Source organism: Pempheris klunzingeri, chromosome 10 (genome assembly GCF_042242105.1).
Source record: "Pempheris klunzingeri isolate RE-2024b chromosome 10, fPemKlu1.hap1, whole genome shotgun sequence".
Classification (NCBI taxonomy): Eukaryota; Metazoa; Chordata; class Actinopteri; order Acropomatiformes; family Pempheridae; genus Pempheris; species Pempheris klunzingeri.
In genome coordinates this window covers 1,896,718-1,921,247 of record NC_092021.1, presented here as the reverse complement: position 1 = coordinate 1,921,247, position 24,530 = coordinate 1,896,718, and the positions used below count along the sequence as shown (strand labels likewise).

At 41.3% G+C, this 24,530-nt stretch overlaps 1 protein-coding gene across 1 annotated transcript; it reads left to right on the top strand.

Moving 5' to 3' along the window:
• Positions 1 to 2,047: 2,047 nt before the first annotated feature.
• Positions 2,048 to 24,435, top strand: frzb (frizzled related protein). Its single transcript, XM_070838056.1, has 8 exons — positions 2,048 to 2,263; positions 13,161 to 13,409; positions 16,166 to 16,201; positions 16,413 to 16,472; positions 16,980 to 17,045; positions 18,488 to 18,692; positions 19,045 to 19,108; positions 23,410 to 24,435. Exons 1-8 carry the CDS (start codon positions 2,059 to 2,061, stop codon positions 23,467 to 23,469), a joined length of 945 nt encoding a protein of 314 aa, XP_070694157.1. The 5' UTR covers positions 2,048 to 2,058; the 3' UTR covers positions 23,470 to 24,435.
• Positions 24,436 to 24,530: the final 95 nt, after the last annotated feature.

The window sequence follows — 24,530 nt, the reverse complement described above, 5'->3', positions numbered from 1 at the left end:
GATAGCCACTTTTCGTCACACCCATTATTTCCTACTGAGAGTTTAGGGTTTGCCGAGCCAGCTCACGCTAAGAAAGCCTGGCTCTGTTAAACTTACTTCGTAGTCCAGCCCTCTGGTCAGATCATCAGGATACACAGCAGCACTTTTACCACATCACCTCTCTTTTACTTTATTCTTTCCATTTTGTGGTCATTTATACATCTACTCCACTACGTCTCCACCAAGGAGACAGTTTCTCTTCCACCTTAACTTAACCTTAATAACCTTAATTCACAAAAGTCCATTGAAAAAACACAAGGCACAAACACTGATCCAACGTTTCACAGTAAATCAAATACTGGAGAAAAAGTGTAAAACCTGAGAACAGATGTGTGAATCCAAACTGTTTCTTCTTCTTTCGTCTCCCGTTAATCATCTGACAATCCCTCCGATTTATCTGGGGACCCTTTGGAGGGACCCGACCCTGATGTTGGGAACCCCTGGACTGAACTGTGTGACCGTGTGAAAGTAGTTCAGAGTGTCGGGATCGTTCAGGATGAACTGTTTAACATGTTAGACACACAGAGTCAGATCTGAGTCCCTGAGACACTTCACTGCTCAGAATACTGACAGTACTGCAGTACTTACTGCTCAGAATACTGACAGTACTGCAGTACTTTTACTGCTCAGAATACTGACAGTACTGCAGTACTTTTACTGCTCAGAATACTGACAGTACTGCAGTACTTTTACTGCTCAGAATACTGACAGTACTGCAGTACTTTTACTGCTCAGAATACTGACAGTACTGCAGTACTGTTACTGCTCAGAATACTGACAGTACTGCAGTACTTTTACTGCTCAGAATACTGACAGTACTGCAGTACTTTTACTGCTCAGAATACTGACAGTACTGCAGTACTTTTACTGCTCAGAATACTGACAATACTGCAGTACTTTTACTGCTCAGAATACTGACAATACTGCAGTACTTACTGCTCAGAATACTGACAATACTGCAGTACTTACTGCTCAGAATACTGACAGTACTGCAGTACTTTTACTGCTCAGAATACTGACAGTACTGCAGTACTTTTACTGCTCAGAATACTGACAGTACTGCAGTACTTTTACTGCTCAGAATACTGACAGTACTGCAGTACTTTTACTGCTCAGAATACTGACAGTACTGCAGTACTTTTACTGCTCAGAATACTGACAGTACTGCAGTACTTTTACTGCTCAGAATACTGACAATACTGCAGTACTTTTACTGCTCAGAATACTGACAATACTGCAGTACTTTTACTGCTCAGAATACTGACAATACTGCAGTACTTTTACTGCTGAGAATACTGACAATACTGCAGTACTTTTACTGCTGAGAATACTGACAATACTGCAGTACTTTTACTGCTCAGAATACTGAGAATACTGCAGTACTTTTACTGCTCAGACTGCTGACAATACTGCAGTACTTTTACTGAAGATACTGCTGAGAATACTGCAGTACTTTTACTGAAGATACTGCTGAGAATACTGCAGTACTTTTACTGCTGAGAATACTGCAGTACTTTTACTGCTGATACTTTTTTTTAATTCAAGTATAATTTCGAGTGCAGTACTTTTACTTGTAAAGGAGTACTCTTACACTGTAGTACTGGTACTTTTACTTAGTGGTGTGAGTACTAAGCAGTGACTTCAGGAAACCTAATGAACACACAGCTCAGAGCTTTTAAAGGCTTTACTGCTGTTGACTTTTCATCTAAAAGGAATCTATCTTTTAGCACGGAGGATAAGAGAGGGGGAGAGAAGAAGAGGAGAGGTGAGGGAAGGAGAGGAGGGGAGAGGAGAGGAGGAGAAGGAGGGATAGAGGAAGAAGAGGAGGAGGAGGAGGAGGAGGAGGTGAAAGTCTGAATAAGAAAGCAGCTCCTCCCGTTTCCTCGAGCTGCCTGCAGACCAGACATCCGCAGCAGAGAAGCACCAGTCTGCAGGGAAATCACGTCCTCATTCGGGATTAAACTCTCCGTGGATGACCGAGACTCCAGCGTGACTCCAGCGTCCCCTCTGTGAACCGACATGCTCTCCCCGGGACTCTCCGTGTCTCTGCTGGCCGTGTCCTGCGCGCTGTGGCCGGCTGCGGTCCGGGCGGCGTCCTGCGAGTCCGTGCGGATCCCGCTGTGCCGGTCAATGCCGTGGAACATGACCAAGATGCCCAACCACCTCCACCACAGCACGCAGGACAACGCGGTGCTGGCCATCGAGCAGTTTGAAGGGCTGCTGGGTGAGTTTCTGCGGTCTCCTCACTAATTAGCCCCTAATTAATTCTTTAATGGACCCGGTGCCTAATTAACTGGAGTGAGGGGCTCCTGCACAGACAGAGCAGCTTGTGCCAAAGTTCCATCAGTGGTGGAAAGTAACTTCCCATTTTCTCTAATCTTCTGTTCCTACTGCAGCACATTTTGTTGGAATAAGTGTCAAAAGTGAGCTCCACATGTACCATTAAAGTGATGAACACATTAATGCATCAATGATTATAATTCAGTAGTAGAATTTATATTATTAATTGATTAATATTATCTGAGAACTTCTTCCATCTCTGCACTTTATATTGTTTTTAGAGATCTTTTACAACTTTATATCAAATAAACAATCCTGAAATGTTTTTTTTTTGTCGTTTAACAAATCATTATTGTGACAATTATATATTAGATATAACTTTGTGGTATTTATAATATATACTGAACAATGCTGTAAGGTATATTTTAATGTTTTAGTCTCTCAGATGTGCAGTTTTCTATTTTCAGACTTTTGAACTTTTCCATTTCAATGTGTCCAACTCCAGCAAACTGGCACATCAAAGTTCGCATATGACCGTATGGATGTGCAACCCTGTCTCCTAGAAATTGCCTCTGTATATTACTGAATTGTTTTCATACTTATGTTGTAACGTAATCACTGTCTGGATTATGCTCAGAGGTTATTTGAGTGAATGGAACACTACATTTATGCCTCATGCTGGAGTCGCAGCAGGTGCTCGGGGTCCACGCTCCTGTCTGGGGTTAAGTTTAGGCAACAAAAACATTTTGGTCATTTTGGTTAAATGTTAATACAAAAGTCACTGCTTTATCAATCATGATCTCTCCTTGACCTTAACCAAGCGCTGCCAGTGCCCAAACTTGACCATAAAAAGGTGAATAATGCTGTAGTCACTATGAGTGGGTAGAGTATTGCAAAGTAAATGAAATAAACATTTTACTGATCGCTCAGGGCCAACATTTTTGCTAGTTGGCAGGCACCTTAATTAACAACATTTCCTGATTATGTTAATAGAACATTTGGTCAACATTACATTTCCCTCAAAACATAAAACTCAACTCAGTTGTTCATAAACGTAATTTCAGGATGTGATGATCTGCCAATACAGACGCTGATGCACACTTTGTTTTCCAGGCAACACATGGCTGTATGGCTCTTTGATTGCACCACTATATGCCGAAGCTCATGCTACAAGCTCAGTGCTTACGGTGAAGGTTTTCCACTCCCTGAGGAGCAGTGATGTAGTCTCACCGTGCTACACCATAGCTGGGTGTGGTCACAAATGCAACAGACCACACCTGACCACAGCTGTGGTGTGCTGGCTGTCGTCAAAGATTCAAGAGACTAATAGGCCACGTTCCAATACCCATACCATACTATTTAATATGCCAGAAGGATGTAGTTTATCATATGCAGGATGCAAGCTAGCAAGCTTTTCTAGCTATATGACCCACTATAGAAAGATGCATTACATTGACCGGGCTGCCAAGAGAGCATGTACAGATGAGCAGGCATGACTGCACTGCAATGGACGTATGAGCAAGAGGGTCAAACTTCAAGGTGCAATATTATGACCAAGTAGTACACTACCGTTCAAAAGTTTGGGGTCACCCAGACAATTTTGTGTTTTCCATGAAAAGTCACACTTTTCATATATTTTTATTTATAATAGAAAATATAGTGAAGACATTGACAAGGTTAGAAATAATGATTATTATTTGAAATAATTTTCTCCTTCAAACTTTGCTTTCGTCAAAGAATGCTCCATTTGCAGCAATTACAGCATTGCAGACCTTTGGCATTCTAGCTGGTAATTTGTTGAGGTAATCTGGAGAAATTTCACCCCACGCTTCCAGAAGCCCCTCCCACAAGTTGGATTGGCTTGATGGGCACTTCTTGCGTACCATACGGTCAAGCTGCTCCCACAACAGCTCAATGGGGTTGAGATCTGGTGACTGCGCTGGCCACTCCATTACAGATAGAATACCAGCTGCCTGCTTCTTCCCTAAATAGTTCTTGCATAATTTGGAGGTGTGCTTTGGGTCATTGTCCTGTTGCAGGATGGCCATTTTGAGAGTTTAATCGAACCCACAAATGTGATGCTCCAGATACTCAACTAGCTCAAAGGGAGGTCAGTTTTATAGCTTCTCTAACCAGCTAAACTGTTTTCAGGGTTTTCTAACCATCCATTAGCCTTCTAACGCAATTAGCAAACACAATGTACCATCAGAGCACTGGAGTGATGGTTGCTGGAAATGGGCCTCTATACACCTATGTAGATATTGCATTAAAAACCAGACATTTGCAGCTAAAATAGTCATTTACCACATTAACAATGTATAGAGTGTATTTCTGATTAGTTTAATGTTATCTTCATTGAAAAAACAGTGCTTTTCTTTCAAAAATGAGGAAATTTCTAAGTGACCCCAAACGTTTGAACGGTAGTGTATGTCCCATTATTATTTGCATACTGTAGAGTAGAAGCTGCAGTACATACTACAATTACAGGAAAAAGCATGCAAGGCACATGGAGTGTAGAGCAATTTATCCACCCCCAACAGTAATGTCGCACTGTCCCAATGTTCACTTGTGCATCACTGCAACAAAGTGAGACGTTAAAACCAGCGGAGGTCAGTAAACAATTTTGAAGGGTGGTAATTTACTCTTTAAGTCTGCTGAAACTCTCCTCTCAACTTCACAGCTGTGCATGATCACTTTCGACCACACTGATGTCACGATGTCATGTTTTACCACAGTGCAGTCATACATCACTGCTGCGGAGTCACCAAGAGTTTGTAGTCCAAGTGGAACTACGAGACTGAGATGCACTTACTCTTTAAATATAATACAGACACCACAAACTGAAGTCAGTACACCTCCATTGATTGAAAACGGAAATAGAAAACTCAAATACCTCAAACCTGGACAAATAATACACACTATAACTGTATATGTTGTGACAAGTCGTTCCCAACAGATTCCACATCGTGGCAGCTGCTGTTTCTTCTTCTTCTTCTTCTTCTTCCGCTCTTCCTCTTTTTGTTTAATCTATAGAAGGAATTAGTTCGCTGGAGCAGAGCTGGATCTGGGTCGAATCCCTCTGACTGAGCAACAGGAAACTTGATGATCTCTTCACTTAGAGATCATGGAAACATTTTTGTGGAAACCGTCCTTCTGATAAAGTTCACTCAAAAGGGAAACAAATGGCTCCTGTAATAGTAGACAGTGATGAAGCAGCCATAGTTTGAAGAGCTGGCCAGAGTTACAGCTTACTATTGGTTTCTGGTTTGACTGTAGCCCTGATCCAAGACGGTCATACCACATATATCGCTTCCTGGGTAGCTAAACCTGAACATTTCGGTCAGGCATTCATAAAATTAGTTACAGGACAAACACACTCCTCAACCTCAAAACCTCAAAAGCAAATTGAATACTAGGGATTAAGGTCCTGCTATTTTCTGGGAATTCTTGCCAAAATCTGTACCCATTTCCCTGGAAAAAGCTCCAGTATCCTGGGCCCATACTGAGAAATATTATGTATATATAATAATGTTATATATATAATAATAATAATAACAGTAAAAATGATTTTGGTCACTACAGCACCAACACAGTACTGGGTTAACTCCACCTAATACCCAAGGGTAGAAACCCACCCAAGACAATGGTTTATTTTAATCCAGTGTTAGTGTTATTTTTTATATTAATATTGGGTTATTGACCTAAACTGAACTAGTATGGGCGCAAATTGGTATTATCTTCTGTATCCTTTTTAAACTTAGTGTCACTGATCGTTGAAATATGTGAAATATGTGTATCGCAACTGCAACTAACCATTATTTTCAATTAACCTTTTTTATGCTTAACTCTTGATTAATTCTATAAAACATCAAAAAAAAATAATTCCATCAGTTTCCTGACTTCGAGTTACCGTGATGTAGTAATAGTGTGGATGTTTGAAGTGAGGTTGTATGAGGTATTTATCCACAGACGGTGTATTACATACAGTAGATAATGGTCAGCACACCCCCCAGCTTGGAGAGGCAGGCAGAGGTCCTGGTGGGGACGCTAAGCAATGTACTGCTCTGGATGGGGTCAGCAGCAAAACATGTTTCATCCATCAATAAAAGAACAAATCAGAGTGCAAAAATTGTGAACGAATTGTAAAACAAACTGTAAATCAAATGCAGAGCACCATCCTGCATCCTCATAAATACACGTCTAAGAACAAGCCCCCTGCCTGTAAAACCACAGAGAAAACACATAAGTGAAATAACTGTGGTTCCTTCCCTATCAGTGAAGCACTAATGTCCTCAGGTCAGTACAATAAAGGTAGTCACACGTTCACATGGAAGCATCTGGAATCATCATCCGCAGATCTATTTTTAAAATCAAACTTCATTTATGGTGACAAATCCCAGGCAAAGAGTGATACATGACCAGGAAGTAATTATGTTAAAAGCAGGGAAAAGCTGTCAATGCTGAACCCCTCAGTGTGCAGCAGAGCTAACAACATATCGCTGTGTCAATATCATACCTTCACACTTCTTCATACCTTCCTTTCACCTCCTTTTTTTTCCTTTCACAACTGCTTCCAATGAAAGAACAAATCATTTTCAATGTAGCTTCTCTTCGCAACCTGCCCAATAACTACAGAATCATTTTCATTTTCATCATGGTATCTTACATTTAGAAACATTTTACATTAAAACAGGTTCGTCCATCTTTACTCACAAAAAATCATACGCACACACAGTTTTACAGTTTTCTCTTCCTAGTCAGTGATTTCAAAGCTCACTTCAGACCTTAAACTGCTGATGTCGTGCAGGCAGCACAACTGTTGGAAAGGAAAATGTTATCACACCTGAAAAGTGATGGATAAAACTCTCAAACTGCAACAGAGGTTTTTTCACACGTGCCTTGTTTAGTTATGATGGATTGAACCCTTGTTGAAGAGGTGGTCTCGGTCTGGAAACAAACAAACCCTGGTACTCCAACTGCAGGAGCCATTGCACCTTTTTGATTAAACCAGCTCCCATTCCCAGCTGCACTGAGTGTTATGCTTAAGATTTGAAGCCTGTCACTTCATGATTTCTACAAAATGCAGCATGATGCACAGTAATTGCAGACAGACATGGACTCATGAGGAGGTGCAGTGCGTCATAGAGATTCGGTCCTATCACTAAATAAGTTTTGACAACACACAAGAACAAAAGAATCTACTCATTCTTTGGCACACTGCACAGTACTGCATTAAGGCAGAAGAAACTGTACTTTAAAGTGTGTGATAATAATAAATTCCTAAGACAAAACTGGTAATTGATCCACTGAATGTTGTCCATCCATTTTCTATCGGGGGTTGGGTTACGGTGGTAGCAGGCTAAGCAGGGCACTCCAGACAGCCCCCTCCCAAGCATTTCTTTCCAGCTCCTCCTGGAGGATCTCAAGGCATTCCTGGGCCAGATGGGATATATAATCCCTCCGGTGAGTTCTGCTCCATGGTCTCCTCCCACTTGGATGTGCCCAGAATACCTCCAAGGGGATCCTATCCAGATGCTAGAACCACCTCAAGTGGCTTCTTTTGATGCAAAGGATTAGCAACTCCCTCCAGATATCTGAGCTCCTCACCCTGTCTCACACCCTGCAAAGGAAACTTATTTTGGCTGCCTGTGTCTGCGATGTCATTCTTTTGTGATTAGAAGTGAGGATTGGAGTGTAGTTCGACCAGTAAATGCAGAGCTTTGCCTTCTGGCTCAGCTCAGTACAGCATCTGTATTACTGCACAAATCACCATTTTACCCTCACTGGTAAACAAGACCCTAAAATGCTTGAACTTTAGGGTGTATTACCACCTGTATGTATTATCTGCATGTATTATCTGCCCCAAGCAGAGCGCCGTGGCCTCAGACGTGCAGGTGCTGACTCAGCAGCGGTTTACAGTCAGATGCAAATTGCCCCAGTGCAATTCTCAGGTTCCCAAAATGAACACTCTCCTCACCTTGGCTGCACCTCGAGTTCCTGGCCATGAATATTGCAAACAGAACTGGTGACAAGGGACAGCCTTGGCGTAGTCCAACACCCACTGAGAACGTGTTTGACTTTGTGCTGAGGATACAGACCCAGCTGTCACTTTGGTTAGACAGGAACCAGATCTGGTGACACGACCACAAAGTCAATCACGAATCTTTGGCCTAAGGTGTTCTGCTACCATGCACACTTAGGAACCACCATGTGCTTGGACATAGTGTTTGTTATAGACAGATGACTGCACAGATGTCCAACAGCTCTGGTTTAGATCAGGCAGGCTGTTTCTCCCATTCACCCCCAGCTTGGAGAATGTTGGAGCCAAATACTTTGGCATAAACCAAAGTGTTCAGCAGGTGGAACTTTTGACCTGTTGATAAAAAGTTATGGGATCATCAAAATGATTACAATTAATACTCCAGGGACCTTAAATATCTTTAAAAATTTGTCCTCTTGCTGTCCAGATTTTTCACTTAAAATCAAAACTGTCATCCTCATGGTGGCGCTCCAGGAAAAGTCAGAGGACCATCAAAGTCACTTCAATCCTTGGAATAGTTGTTGAGACATTTCACTTTGACCCAAAAATGTCAACCTGCTGACAACACTAGGGAAAAAGTCAGGGGATCACCAAACGGTGTGATTCATCCTCTGGTGACCACGAAGCCTCCACAAAAATTCAACCATTCAAAAGTAATGTAGATGCTTTAGTCTGGACCAACATGGTCATCCAGAGAGCAGGGTGAAGGTAAATTCAGTACATAGTAATGCTGAGGTTGTTGTCTAAAAGTTCACTGTCATGGAGCGTTGTCAGTCCAGCCTCACTGCTGCTTCGTTTTATAATTTACTTAAGTCCAAAAGTTAATGAAATAAACTCCCAGCAGCTGATCATCAGATGTAAACTGATCCGAATGCTAGTTCACCCACCGTCCATGCAGACAGTTTTGGTCTAAAGTGTCCATATTTTGTCTTCTGTTTTTGCCTCCAGGCCTCGCAGTTTAATTGAATTTAGTTTGTGTGCTACTCACACTGTGAGAAAATGACGTGTTGAGTGAGTTCTGTAAATGATACGCAAAAGATTCAGATTAATGAAAAATGTGTGAAAGTATTTAGTCCACTTACATTTCAACATTTAATGGACTGGACTGGTTCCCTGTTGCCAGTGGGAGTGAAACTGAAAGAGGTGTTTGTCTTCGTTCTGTGTGTTTTCTCTTCCGACAGACACTTTTCTTCTCTACATACCAGCTGATACTGAATATCACAGCCTTGGTGTGTTTTTGATCAGTTGAGCAGATAGCGCTGCTCTGTAAATCTGCATTTATCTGCCTGTAAACTGTAGGTATTTGACAGTGGGAGTTTTTACAGTGTAGTGTATTCTCTGTTTTACTTTCTTTATCTTGATGTCTCTCTTTGTAAAATGTAAATATTCCAGACTTCCTGTATTTACACTGCGTATGGTACTGTAGCATGATCAGTAAATCAGTTTTTAGCTTCAAGTAGTTATCTTTTTATAAAGTTGACCGTAGACTTGTTAGAGCAGCGTTTCTCAATTCTGATGCTGGAGGCCTTAAATAAGGTGTGTTGGAGCAGGGAAACATTCTAGAGCGTGCAGGGCATTGGGCCCTAGGACCAGGTTTGGTAGACACATTGCACACATAGACTTACAAGGTGTTTGTCAGATGGTCAAACTGAAACTGAAAACCCAAAAGACAAATGTAGCGATTGGCCAGATGTATGGATGGAACACCTGAATGTAACACTACAAATGACTACAAGGAGAGACCTTAAAGACTAAAGAGTGGTCGTTGTCCCCATTTGTACAATTTATTGTGTCGGGACTATTGATACATGTTGAGTCCTTGCAACAGAAGTATGGAATTTCATATGTAAATTCAGTCAAGTTACGTAACTCCTAAAACATGATGCACAAATAAATGCTGAGAGATTTGTATCTGTAAATCTGCTTTTGTATCAGTGCCTCTAATTTGCAACTCTCATACCATAATTTGATTGCCAAGTTTTTGAGATGGAAAGATATTTTTGAATTGGATTCTTGTGCACATGTTTTACTATGCTGTTTCACACTATATTATATTATCAAAAGAAGTAATGAGAGGACACTCCTCCATGAAGCTGCTATGGTTAGCTAGCCACGCTGCTGCCACACCTTCACTTCACACGCATGTAACCAGTGATAGCACTTGGTTTCTTCTTATTGTGGTTATTATTCTTTATTAATTAGGCTTAATTAGGCTATTAACCTTTTTCAAAACGCTAAATTGACATACAAATGATGATACCCAAGTTGCAAATTTGAGAGACAGATACAGATTTATGGATAGAAATCACTTCACGCATTTATTTGTCCACCATGTTACGAAAGTTGATCTGATTTGATTTATCTGTGAATACTTATGAGACTGCTTTAACACCATACAAAAAAGGAGGCTTACACAAACATAACCTTGAAAACTTTATTTTGACCAAGATTCAGAGTAACGTAACAACCTAACACAACATCAGTACTATCAGCATTGTATGGATGAAGGTGAGAATCATAAAATAGTGAACATATGGAGTCTCAGGCTGTGTTCGGAATAGCATACTAACGTACTATTCAAATTGACTATGGAGTGTATTTCATAGATCATCCGGGCACTTCAGCTTGCAACACGTCCCCACCATTTTCTGGGGGGAAACAAACGACACTCACCATAGATTTTAATGTTAAATAGCAGTACAGAACAACACTAACAGAAAACCATCGGACTGAAATTAGTTAGGCAAATATACTTCCACTCCACTTGACCCAGAAAGTGCAAGATACAAGGAAAAGATTATTTTGCAGAGAAGATGTATTGCTTGAACATACTTTAGTGTGAACAGTCTGCTGGAATTGGCATACTTCATTAGTAGGCGGTATGTAATCCATATGGTTTGATCAAGTAGTATGCAGTACGTTAGTATGCCATTCCAAACACAGCCCAGCTGTCCATAGGGTGTGGTGTGGTGAGAGAGAACCAGAGCACGGCTCGGCTGCCATCTTTAATACATGTCAGCTAACCTGTACAAGTGTGCCACGTATCCTGTGACATCTCTCTGCTGATAGATGCAGCGGGCGTAACTCTTTCAAACTTCACTACATTGTTGTTTTTATTATCAGCTGCTATAGCTGTTTCTAGCTAATGTCCGTTCTTGTGAAGATCGGCTGGAAACAAAGGAAAATATACTTCTTAAAATAAAACGATAGTTGCATAAGCTTTTTATAATTCAACGAATATTCAAATATCATTACCTATGACACCTAACTGTAACTAAAAAACACTAACCTATACCCTAACCTTAACCATCACCAAACTAGATTTGTCAGTAACAACAGCATAGTTCAGAAAAGCGAAAAGAGGGCTATCTCAGGGTCTTTTAACATGTGAGCATTATCATGGGCATGTTAGAGTATTGATTATTGTTAGAATTTAACTGGTTGTAAATACAGCTCGACAGAGCTGCTAGCTTAGCTGTTAGCTCTTAGTCTTCCTTATATCACAGCCTGCCAGTGAAGTTGAGTTTGAATATTTTTATCCTTTTCCATGATCATATTTTTAACTTTATTCCGTTCACATATCTTGAGTCATTGCTTTATGTCTGCTGCTGATTCTAGTTTGTGCCCTTAGGCCAAATGTTTTGTTTTTTTAATAGAAACTAAATCTGATTGGCAGTTAGTTAGGCTGGGAAAACCCCGCTTAACTGTGAAGCCGAATTAAATTTAGGCATGTGGATAACCTCATTAACTGCCTTAATATTTCATGATGCATAGACGTCTGCCTTCAATAAATACTTTTAGGTACTGGCTGAACGTAGAGCTCAGCTGAGGTCCAAGGAGTGGAGAGAGAAATTGGAAAGGCAATGTGCCTTAACCAGAAAAATGTTGTAATGAAAGACCTGGGGGCCAAAAACCAGGAAGCAGTTAAGGTCACAAGTTCAAAGTATTTCTGTGACTTCACTGTGAAGCTGTGCAGCCAAACCTCAGTCCTGCTCTGCAATAACACCACAGATTTGTCCTCTTTGACCCAGTCTTGAACTTTTTCTGGTCCCATTCTGTGTGAAACATGCAGCTGGAAGGCAGTTAGTAAGTCCTGTGTGCTGTTAGCCAAATGTCCCTGAACGCACCGGCCCTTCACTCATGTATGACAAGTGCAGAGATGGACCTCCTGTCGCCACTGCTAACTTTCCTCAGATTGACCAAAGAAAAGTCTGAGGCTGAATTATAATTTTAAGTATTATCACACCAAGCCTGAGCGCTACTATTGCATGCTTGTGTTTCTTCTGCACCAAAGACGTAAGAAAGAACTTTTTTGTTTAGTTTAGCAGAAAAAGAGTGTTTGGACATTGAAATCAGTTTCCATTTAATTATGCTATTTAAGGTTTAATGAATAGCATGAGTTTGCCATCATTTCTTAGCCTACCTAGTGTAGGAGATGCTGGAGTGTTTTGCCCCATTCTGTATTTGAATTTTTGTTTGAATGCTATCCTCAGTTTTACATATCATGGATTCTCCCAGTTATTGTTTAATCCTGTGGGTTTATGTTTTAAATATATCCGATTTGTTTCTTAGAAATCCTTATTTTGTTCATCATTGTCTGAATACTACAATACCCATGAGCTTTGGCCGCCATTGAGAAGAAGCCAGTCACAGGTGTAGATCAGAGCGATAGTGAATTTCAAACATCTTCGCATTTGTTAAATGCCACTTTTAGAGTCTTTTAAAGCCACTTCACTTCAGACTGCACCAAAGAGATTCTCACTGGTGCATTACTGGTTACGCACCTGTTTGTGTGTTCCAGGTACTGGCTGCAGTCCGGATTTGCTCTTCTTCTTGTGTGCCATGTATGCTCCCATCTGCACCATTGACTTCCAGCATGAACCTATCAAACCCTGTAAGGCGGTGTGTGAGCGGGCAAAGTACGGCTGTGAGCCGGTGATGAAGCGTTACAACCACAGCTGGCCCGACAGTCTGGCCTGCAGCGAGCTGCCGCTGTACGACCGTGGAGTCTGTATCTCACCTGAGGCCATTGTCAAAGCAGAGGGACCAGGTATCACTATGTTTATCATTTATAATATGATCATTACTATATTCATGACTGTTATTTTCTCTCAAGGCAGCTGTGGTCTTACTTGTGTCAAAAACATGACTGCACCTGTTTTTTGCTGTGTCTTGTGTTGACAAAGATGAAGATGTTGAGGCTAACAGCAGGAGGAAAAAACAAGGAAATGACAGACAAAAGACAAAAATGCTTGCAGGAGGCGTTTTCATTCCAAAACAGTCCACCAATTAATGTTGGCTGAAGTTCAAAGTTGATTCTTGAGCTTGGAAACAGTTAAAAAAATCTCACCACTAGGTCCATTTGGCAGCTGCTTAGTGGCATAAGAAGAGCTACTAAATGGACCTTGTGGTGAAATTGTTTTTCTCAAATTTCCAACCTCAAGAATCAACTTTGAACCTTGGATCATAATTTCCATGACTCATTGTGATCATTTGATAAACCTGATTGCTTCAGACAGCTATTGAATGAACCTGTGACGAGATTGTTCTGTCGGTCAGTTAAAGCAGCACATGGTAACACTGAGAAGAGAATGGAAATAGCTTCAGAATTAATAAGAGAACAACTTCATGTCTGCCCCCTGGAAGCACTGCAGTTCTGCCCGTAAAGCCCCTCCCTGCAGAAGAGGCTGTCATGCACACACAGGCTAACAATGCGGCAGGTAGACGATGGCTTACACAACGGAACACAACAGTAACACTGCAGATGGCTCAAGGGAGAAGTTACCTACTGAACCTTTTGATGCTTTTTTTTGCAACCATGATCATTATCAAACAATTGCTTGGTGTATTTGATATGTATTTATATTGTAAAATACATAATTTTGCAAGCTTTGAAGCGTGAGGAACAACATGTGGCAACAGGGTCGAATAAGGGATGGAGAATGTTAAAGGCAACAACAAATGTTCCCATATTTATGGGCATGTGGTCCAATTCCAAAGTGGATGAAAGTAAGATGATAGTTGGCCGTTGCTAGAACCTGTCCAGGTTTCTCTTCATACAGCACATGTGCAGTTGACAAATGATAGTTTACCTATTTCTTTCACAGAAGAAACTTACTAGCTAATGAAGTGTTGAGTTTTTCAAGTGGACTACTTTTAAAACTAGAATCCTTTAGAATGTTCTTAAATGTACATTTGATGGCTACATATATGATATCGTGCTAAAAGACTGACACTAAAGCTAAAGTTGCAGCCATAATATCAGAATAATATCAGAAACTCAATATAGACGATACTTCTATCTAAGGATAGTTCACTGAAAAACATGGACCATCAGGAGGCAGTTTTCCCTGTTTAGCTGAGCTCTATCAGTGTTTTCTATCATGTTTCTCCTCTCAGCAGTTTGTTTTTGCTCCCTCTCCAACAGATAGCGTGAGTCATTTCCCCTCCGACTTCACTCCCACTGACTTTCTCAAAGAGCTCCTTGATACAGGCAGCCCACTCAGTTTACAGTCAATAAAACCCTCACTGTCCTCTGCTTCTTTAAACAGGCCCTGGACCAGCAAGTCCCAAAGAAAAAATTCATCGCGGTCTCCTTGACCTCCATAACGATACACCCACATATCTCTGAGCTGGCCCAGCTCCGCTCAGCTCAGCGGGGTTTTGAGATTCTTCCCTCGGTGTGATTTGTTGATTTGCTGAGGTTCAGTCAGGGTGGATCACTTAAGTGATTCAAGTGATTTTCAGTGGCAGTCCAGTCTGAAAGTTGCCGTTAAGAAGTTTGTCTCTGATTGGAACACTTAAGTCACTCTAAGTTTAAGTATGATAATCTGTAAGGAAGGTCAGTAAACTAAAAGAGAGACATATTCAAACCTTGGAGGGAATCAATAATCAAACACGGGAACTGAAAGGGCATGAGTTCTGGATCTGTATTTACAAGTAAATTGCACTGATTGCTGTTCTATAGAGACACTAAATGGATCAGCAGAAGTCCTCTATTACTACTATGACCTGCAAGTCCCAGTGACAGTGGTTAGTTCTCCTGCTGAAAAGAGCTTATCTTGGCCCAGGTTGCTGTGCCAAGATGTTACCAAGCCAGATATTCAGTGTAACTTGCCCAGTGTGCTGTTGGTCTGCTCCTGGGTCTCAGACCCAGAAAACCCCCAAAGGAAAGTGTCCTGACCACCTTCACTGGCTCCATTCTACATGAAGAAGGGCAGTTTTACTACTAGCTCCCTTTGGATGTTTAAGCTCCCCACCCTGTCTCCACAGTCTAGTGGAGGAAACTCAACTGGGTTGATTGCATCCACATTTTTCCAGCCACTACCCAAAGCTCACTAGACTGTATATGAGGATTGAAAAGTATTCACCATAGACAGCATCTGCATTACCAATGGCCGATGTCGCACCAACCCATCTGTCTACCAGGATCTACCAGGATACTCCACTTTGGGTTGTGATTTGGTCCAAATCCTTAGCAAAACATATTTAACACTCTAACAACAGCTAAGTATGTCGATGAGTATGTTGATTGTTCTGTCATATTGTGGCTGTAATGAACACTGGAGCCCTAAGGGAATGCTAGAGCAGGACTTAAACATGTCTGGTTAAGACTGCAAGGTGATTCATTTCATTTCTAATGCTGTTAATCGATGGTATTGGTATTTTTTTTAACTATTCTGGTGTCTAACTGTCTGAATACCCCCCTCCCGTTTTTTTTTTGTTTTTTTTGATGAAACGAAGAAACAAGGGAATGTGTTTCTTTTCTCTTCTGACACTGACTGGTGCCTCTCTGTGTCTCTGTAGATCCATACTACCAGGACCCAGCCAGGTGTAACCCAGGTCAGGCTAACCTTTGACCTTCTCTCTGCCTGTTGTGTTAGATATTAGGCTGATCAGGTTGGACACACAAACAGCTGTTGGGTGAATAAAATATCAACAACAGCAACGCAACAACAAGCCAATCAGTGACACCTGCCTCACAAACAGTCTAGAAACCAGTTTAACCAATTTGCTTAAGAGCTGATCTTCTCTGGGTTTGATCCCTTAATAGAATCCAGTCCAGACTTTCCAATGGACTCCAACAACCTCCACTGCAGAGGACCAAATGGAGGTAAGCTGTCTGTTTACCTGTCTCTAGCACTGCTTCAATACCACTCTAGGGTCTGTACAAGAAATATGAAGGTAAAGCCTATAAGCTTAGCATTAAGAGTGGAAACAGGAGAACAGCTAACCATGCTACCCGTCCACAGGTAACCAACTCTTCCAAAGCTTGCTAATTATGTGTATTTTGTGTCTGTACAAAAGTCAAAGTGTAAAATCAACGATTTGTTGGTTTTACAGGGGGGGTTGTGTCGGACTATTTCTTGGCCGGGAGCAGTGACTCCCAGTGATGACTTTACATGTGGAATTCACACACATTAGAAAAATATCACTCCATTATCACGCTAACTTGGTGCTTAAAAATACAGTAGTGGATACATTTGGTGTGTCAGTTCCTTTCTCTTAAAGGTGATTAAACTCTAAGGTAATGGATGTAGTACTATATATTTAACCCTCACACAACTGTCTGTGTCTGTGTGTGTGTGTGTGTGTGTGTGTGTGTGTGTGTGGTGTTTAGATCGCTGTAAATGCAAGACAGTCGGAATGGGTTTGAAAACTTACCTGAGGAACAACTACAACTATGGTGAGCCCTGTGGGACTTTACAAGTATGAGAAAGAAGATCATTATGTTTTACTCTGACACTGTTGTGTATATATAGAATAGTCTATAGTAGTACCTAGTACCTACTGATATATATATGAGATAATTTGATAATATTGTCATATTGTAATTGAAAAATCTTTTAAGTACCACTAAATTCTTCAGCGGATTCATTCTCTCTGACCAGTTTTTCTCCTTCATGTAGAGGGAAAGATTTTGAGCAGAGGCTGTTACGTTACTTAGATAATATTAGAAACATAAAAGCTAAAAGACAAGAAAAGCTTTTCCAGGACACAGGCATGATATGGCATGATCACTAATGCCTTTGGCCACATAATCCATTTGGGGATAAATTTAGATTTTTTTTCCATCATAAAAAACAAGAGCTCACGTGGTGACATGCAACAGAGTGGTCTTTATAATTCGACTGCTGGTACATTCATTTAGCTAATTATTGTGATTATACTGTTGACTCCAACTTGCTACAACACATCGTTATTGGTTGTGCTGCTTTCTCCTCCATCAGTACAGTACCCGTTCAAAATGTGGCTGTTCAGAGCGAACTGATTGCTTTGCCCCCAGTTCTCAAAACCACTGCACTTTACACTGCATTACCTTGGGTCCTGACCCAGGTGTATCCCCTTGCAGTATATGAGTATGCACATCACTGGACTGCAGAGAGACTCATTCCATTTTATTTAGATTGCTGCAGCTTCCGGTTTCATAGTGTAACACTTGCAAAGCTGTTGTGCATTATGTTGATTCTTGATCTCCTGAAGCTTTTGTTGTACTTCCCCTACAGTTTTACACTGTGTGAATTCATTAGCAGAGCACTGTCTGACAGCCCAATCTCCATTTGTTGTGACAATGATTTACCTGGGCTGCTGCATCTTGGTTGATTATATGCAGGAAACAGCAGGTACTACACTGGAGAGACACTGACAGAGACAGACTGGTGTCACTGGATGTGGGGGGTGTCTCATTTTGTGTTGTTTCAAACAAGGAATGATGACAGAGAAGAAGTTTAAAAAAAAAAAAAAGACAGCTGCAAGACAATTACAAAATCTAAACACACAGGTGTAACAACAATTTAAAAACACAAGAGGTTTAAAATAGAGCAGTTTAGTCAAATGAGTTCAGCCTCTTGACTGCCTGGATGTCCTGTGGAGTGACATGTAAGGTCTTTATTGGCCCTGCATGTAGTATGTCAAGCACTTGTAGGTAACTAATGGGACTACACTGGACTACAGATGCAGTTTTTTTGACCCAAATTATACTCCTGAAATCTTGGATGCATCCAATCCACAAAGCCTTTGACCTCCATTCCAGACTCTGATCACTGTCAGTACATCCAGCAGTGTTTTCAGCACCAAAGGCATTGGCCGGTCTTTGTGTCCATGTATGCTGATGACTCTCTCCTTCAGTGATCAGGGCGAGGGTGAGGGAGGTGAGGAATCGCGGTCTAGAGCCCACAGCAGTGGTGGAGGTGAAGGAGGTGCTAAAGTCTTCTCTCGTCAACATTCCCAAGGAGACACAGACGCTCTACTACTCTTCCTCCTGCCTGTGTCCTCCCCTGTCTCCTGGGGAAGAGTACCTTATTATGGGCTATGAGAACGAGGAGACGTCCAGGTAAGAGCAGCAAGGAAGTCTAACAGATAGTACGAGTATTGCTACTGACAAAAGGGTTTCCTTTTAGACTTCAACTCCATCCAAGCTCTTTTGGGTCCAATTGGTTGTTATCAAACTAATTACAGGCTGTTGTCTGATCTGCAGTACAGCTGGGCTTTGACACATCATATCTCCTTATCTGTGTATTTACTTGATGACAGTTTCATGCGTTAAATGTATGGTGTAGCACAACTACATGGTTCCCTGCTGAATGAGCCTAATATTATATTTCATAAAATTGTAATACTTCCTTCTGATCTTGACAGGGCTCCTCCACTATAACACCCTGAAAAACCTCTGTTTGTGGTTGCAGGTTGCTTCTGATTGATGGCTCCATTGCTCAAAAGTGGAGGAACAAAATGGGCAGGAAGGTCAAGGTGTGATCTACATCCAAATGCCGTCACACACACACAGCAGCATTTTTCAATCCAAAACACACTGGTGCAGATGGTTTCAGAGCAGCGGCGCCTGCTGTTTTCAGAGTAAACAGCAGGTACAGGGGGACATATAATCATAACATTGTTAGTAATGTGAACTGCTTCCTAGAATGAACTAAGTAGGATAGGGTTTAGAGGACACTTTGTAATCAATTTGTACCTTAGAGCCAATATGTGACTGCTCACATCCTTCCATTGACTTCAAATAGAATTTGTTTCACAACCTGAGTTGCTCACACCTGTGTATTAAGTTTGAACCTGGGCCCTAGTTTTACATATTTTTGGCTCGAAGTGACTGGTAGGTATAAAAGGTTTTGGTCCAGTGGATCACCTCAGGTGGCAATCGCCAATTATAACGGAATATGAATATTTTGGTGGATCGCAACTAACCCTTTAAAACACCAAAGACACACAATAATACAATAACACAAACAAAATAAACAATCGAGGCAGCAGTGGACCAGCAGCTCCCGTGCTCTGCGAGGTAAAAATCACTATCTTTATCCATGGTGTATTTTTTTTTCCATTTTTTTTGGTGTGGGGAGCTGCGGGGTTGACCATTGCAGCAAAATGCACTTTTTAGCCAGAAATACAAGAAGTATTAACAGAAATGTGGTGTCTGCATCTGCACAGCAGCTTCAAAGAATCATAAGCTGAAGAACCAGAGTACAGCAATGAAACATAAATCTTTTAGATCATTCCTTTAAGAGATTTGGCTGAAATCGGGCATGGGATCATATATTGGCAGTAGAACTACGAGATTTCTTCAAGCCAATCAGCGACAATCAGGCCACATGACAGACCGGCAAGAAACCATATATGGTGACTTCATTGACCTTGATTTTCACCATAAAATTGAAAACATTTTTGAAAAACTCACAAAAGTATCTTAGTACTTAGTACTAAGTCTTATAATGACCACCAGTAATGGACAAGGGTTGAAATTTTGAATTTCTAAGTATTTCAATGAGTGCCCTATAAAGGGTTAAAAGAGACCCTAAGAAGTGGCAAATTTGGAGAAATTTGAAAAAATCTTTATAGGGAATCTCAAATGACTTTACAGAGTCGGATATCAACAGACCTGCAAGATTTGATAGACCTTTGGAGGGCCGCTCCTGATGTGTGTCGCGATTCAAAGCCAAGGGAGACCAAACAGAAATAACTGAGGGAATGTTCAAATATTTTCTCACATCCCTCCAGACTGTTCAAATCAGGAGTGACAAAAATACCCAAATATTTGAAATATTTGTATAGGCATATCCTGGGGAATATCAAAAGGTAGAGTCTAGTTTAATTTTGCAACCCGACAAAGCACTAAATGAGCCTACACTGTTAAGAACTGCTGGAATCGATTTTTCAGGGGACTTTAAATATAGAAGAACATCATCCGCAAACAGGGAAATCACATGATTTTCTTCATCCATATTGATCCCATTTATTTTGGGGTTCGTCCTGATGGCTTCTGCCAGGGGTTCGATGAATAATAGGAATAGTTAGGGTGATAGAGGGCACCCTTGTCTGCAACTTCTGCGTACTGAAACAACCCGCAGGCATCAGGCCCTTTGTATTGACACTGGCTATTGGATCAAAGTAAAAAGTTTTAATCAAAGTGAGTCTGTGAGCCAACACTTTTGCAACTATTTTGTAATCTACATTAAGTAAGCTAATTGGCCTGTATGATGAACAGTCCAGGGGATTTTTGTCTTTTTTATTGGAGTAAGCTAATGGAAGCATTCCTCCAGGAAGGTGGAGTTTCCCCTTTAAAAATATAATTAATAGCAGGCATAAGAATTGGGTGAATCTCTGGCCAAAACCTCTTGTAGAATTCTATTGGAACTCATCTGGGCCAGGACATTTCCCATTCGGCATGGCTTGGCCCGAACTTCTCAGAAGTGAATGCAGCACCCAAACTGGAAGAAACTTCAAGAGACATTGCCATATGATCTTCTGATCTTATTATTTGAGCGGCCAGTGTTCTGATTTTTCAGTTGGTGGGCAAGTAAACAGCTGGACTTGTTGCCAAATTTGTAGTACTTCTGTTTGGTGAAGCAGTAGTAGCTTCTGAATATGAGTGTGGTCTATATTGGATTTAATCTTTGCAGCCACCAGTGCTTTTAGAATTGCAGCTGAGGGTGTTCGTTTATGCATCTGCTCCAACCTAGTAACTTCTTTTTCAAGATTTTTCTCTTTTCCTCTAAAACGTTCTTCTGATGTGAGGTGTAGGAGATAAGATGCCCATGCTAAGTGGCTTTAACCACATCCCGCATCATAGTAGGAGACACTGGAGAATCATTATTATCAACCAAAATTTTGAGAGATGACAAGACAGCTAAAAATACCACAAATGAAGTCACCAAACATGCTAAGCATAAACTGACCAAGACTTAACAGGTAGACCAAAGTAGCACCTCGGACACCCAAGACAACATCCAAACTCCAGGATAAATAATCACACCACCGTGAGTTTCCCCAAAATTACAGTTCTTGAGTTGTACATACACCTGAACAAGAACTTTGTGCAGATCCAGTTTTCTGTGAGAAATAAACAAGATAATATGATATAGAAATAGGTAAGCCTATTTAAGTAATTCAAAGTGAAAATAGAAATCAAAAGGCAACGTATAGAGATGTAGGAGCACTTTAAGTACTCTATAACAGTTCTTAGTGCACTGTAATAGGCATTATGAGGCAAGTTGTAACAAAGTAACTAAAGACACCTTAATTTCAAGGGAAGAGGTAAATACTATGGATGGGGTCATTTCCGTTGCTTACTCTCAATATTGTCCATGAAATAACCAAAAGCAGCAGATCATGTTAGGTGGGGGCTCGGTGTGGGTTATGTCAATCTTTCTCAGTGTAAGAAGTTACCTTATTTAAGAGTATTCAAAAACGCGGCAGCAGACTCGTGGGTACCAAATAGACGAATCTATCCTACAAGGAGACAGCGGATGAGCAAATCCACAATACATGTTTGTGGGCCATTGCCTTCCCCACAGTGTCAAACACTCGCCATCCATGCAGGACCTCCGCAGACAGGCTGGGGTAAAACCGTAGATGACAGCCACCATGGAGGATGTCATGCTTCTTTAGAGCTGCTCTGAGCTCAGCCTCTCTGTTCAGGGTCGGGGTGGGAGCCAGGGCCCTGTGAGTGCGTTCAATCTCCAGCTGAGGGAAGTCATCGGGCAGACCAACTAAGATCCATAATATTGTTTTAGGAAAATACAAGAGAGGTGTGGTGCACCAGTGGCAGTTTTCTAGGTCATCAGCTTTCAGCCACATCAGCTCCACCATCTTCTCCATAGCAGATAGGCAAGATTTGTTGTTGCCGTAGTTGTCTTTTGTAGCAAAGACCCTGCCCTCAGCCTCCTCCATACGCTTCTCCAGGTCGGCCACTCTAAGATCTAATCTAAGAGATTAGAGACAGCTCTTGACCGACATAACAGATGTTTTTATTTCATTCAGGGCTCCATCAGTGGCATCAAGGCGAGCACCACAGGTGCCACAGGTTTAACTTCAGCAATAAATGTGTTCCATGGTTGCTGAGCCGGTCAGCTCTGGGATGCTAGCTTCATCCTGCTGGTCCTCGTTAGTGACACAGGTACCCACCTGTTCAGTCCCTTTTTTCTTAACAGTATGGGGACCAGACAACGAAAAAAAAGGAAAATCTTTATCACATTGGGATTTATGCATCTTTGCAATGAAGTTTATCGAGAAGACTTGTGTTTATTTGGAGGTAATCACAAATTTATTTAAAGCCCTGAGAGGGGTAAAATCTCAAGCGGCCATCTTGCTCGAGGTTACGTGACCTCGGCAGGATTAATTGGGCGGTTTTGAAAAGAGTGGCATAATAGCTGTTGTGGTTAAACCAAAAGGATCTTGCAGGTCTACCTCTGTAAGCATCCTCACCATGACGTTGTCAGACTTGAGCCTGTCAGTGGCAAAAACAAGCATTTTCAGTGGACCTACTTTGACTGATGCAGTTGCCCTAAAATTGTGTACTGCAGCCATTCTGCACTTCTCGCAGCCTGTTTCATGACTGCCAAGTGGGACAAAACTTTTTGTACCTCCTAGTTATTTAAAACCCAAAGTATGTAAAAAAAAATAGGCCCCAGTGTTAAAAATCCAAGGTATCCTTTAACCACAGCAACAGACTTCATCAGGAACATAATGTGTTGTGTATGGAGTGACAGCTCAAGTCTGCCCATCAGTTTCACTTCCTGTCTGTCTGTCTTTCTGTTCAGAGATGGGATCAGATCCTGCAGGGGAAAGGCCAAGCACCTCAGCGCCGGAATCGCCACTGAGATCTGACTGTGTGCGTGTGTACGTGATTTTGTGAATGCGTCTGTGTGTGTGTGTGTGTGTGTGTGTTTGTGTGCAAGATTGACTTTGTGTGTGTGTGTGTGTGTGTGTGTGTGTGTGTAGGTATTGCACTATCACAGGCTGTTGTAGCTGAATGTAGTTCATCTATTCATCTATCAGACAGTTTGGAGTCTGATTTTTGTCATTTATTTTCTTTGCACAAATATTATTTAGTGTACGTTTAGTGTGTGTGTGTTTGTCAGAGTGTGCATGTGTGTGTTAGTGTGTGTGTGTGTATGCAGCTAAAGCACACAACAAAAACAAGCAGGAGTGGAGCTTCAAAGCTGTAGTACTAAACCTACGTACAGCCTTACAGTATGTACATGACACTTTTTTTGGGACCATTTTCTTTTCAGTGGCGGCCATGTTGGCTCCACAGGTCCGCTCAATGGTCACAGCCTTCAATAATCCTGGATGATGTTACCATGGCAATGCGATGGAGGACAATTAAATGATATGAAAGGTGTTTGGACTTGGACATTTTGAACTTTCATAGGTCTGTAATTTTGCTGAATTCTGTAAAAAACGGACCGAATATTTTCACTTTGTTCAGACAGCGACAACAGCAGCGAGAGCAGCAGCAGCAAAATGTGGGAGGGTTCACTTGCTTCTTCAGTATTGTTAGATCCAGTGACTCCTCTGGTCTCAAAGCGTCAAAATAACAGAAAACGAGAAATGTGCGGATTTCAAATTGTTGGACAGGAGACCTGCACTCAGTGGCCACTTAATTAGGTAGAACTGTACAATCTATTGCTATTGAACACGACAGCTGTGCCAAACATTCTACCTTTACAAAGTATAGGATGTTCCATTTTCATTGGCATTGTTCCAAATGTGTAAAGTCAATGATAAACATATTATTGGGGTCATAGTTAAAGGTGGTGTTGAACTGCACTGCATTACACTGAGAAGTATTTCTCATGATCTGGTGATATACATGCAGCAGAATATCAGAAACACCTTCACCGTCAAGTATAATCTCAGTGCTAAAACATATGATTAA

Bases quoted from the DNA above. Each gene is read 5' to 3' on its own strand.
- frzb (XM_070838056.1), top strand. From the start codon at position 2,059: ATGCTCTCCCCGGGACTCTCCGTGTCTCTGCTGGCCGTGTCCTGCGCG. The intron at 2,264-13,160 runs GTGAGTTTCTGC...TGTGTGTTCCAG, and splicing joins GCAGTTTGAAGGGCTGCTGG to GTACTGGCTGCAGTCCGGAT. The intron at 17,046-18,487 runs GTGAGCCCTGTG...TCTCTCCTTCAG, and splicing joins GAGGAACAACTACAACTATG to TGATCAGGGCGAGGGTGAGG.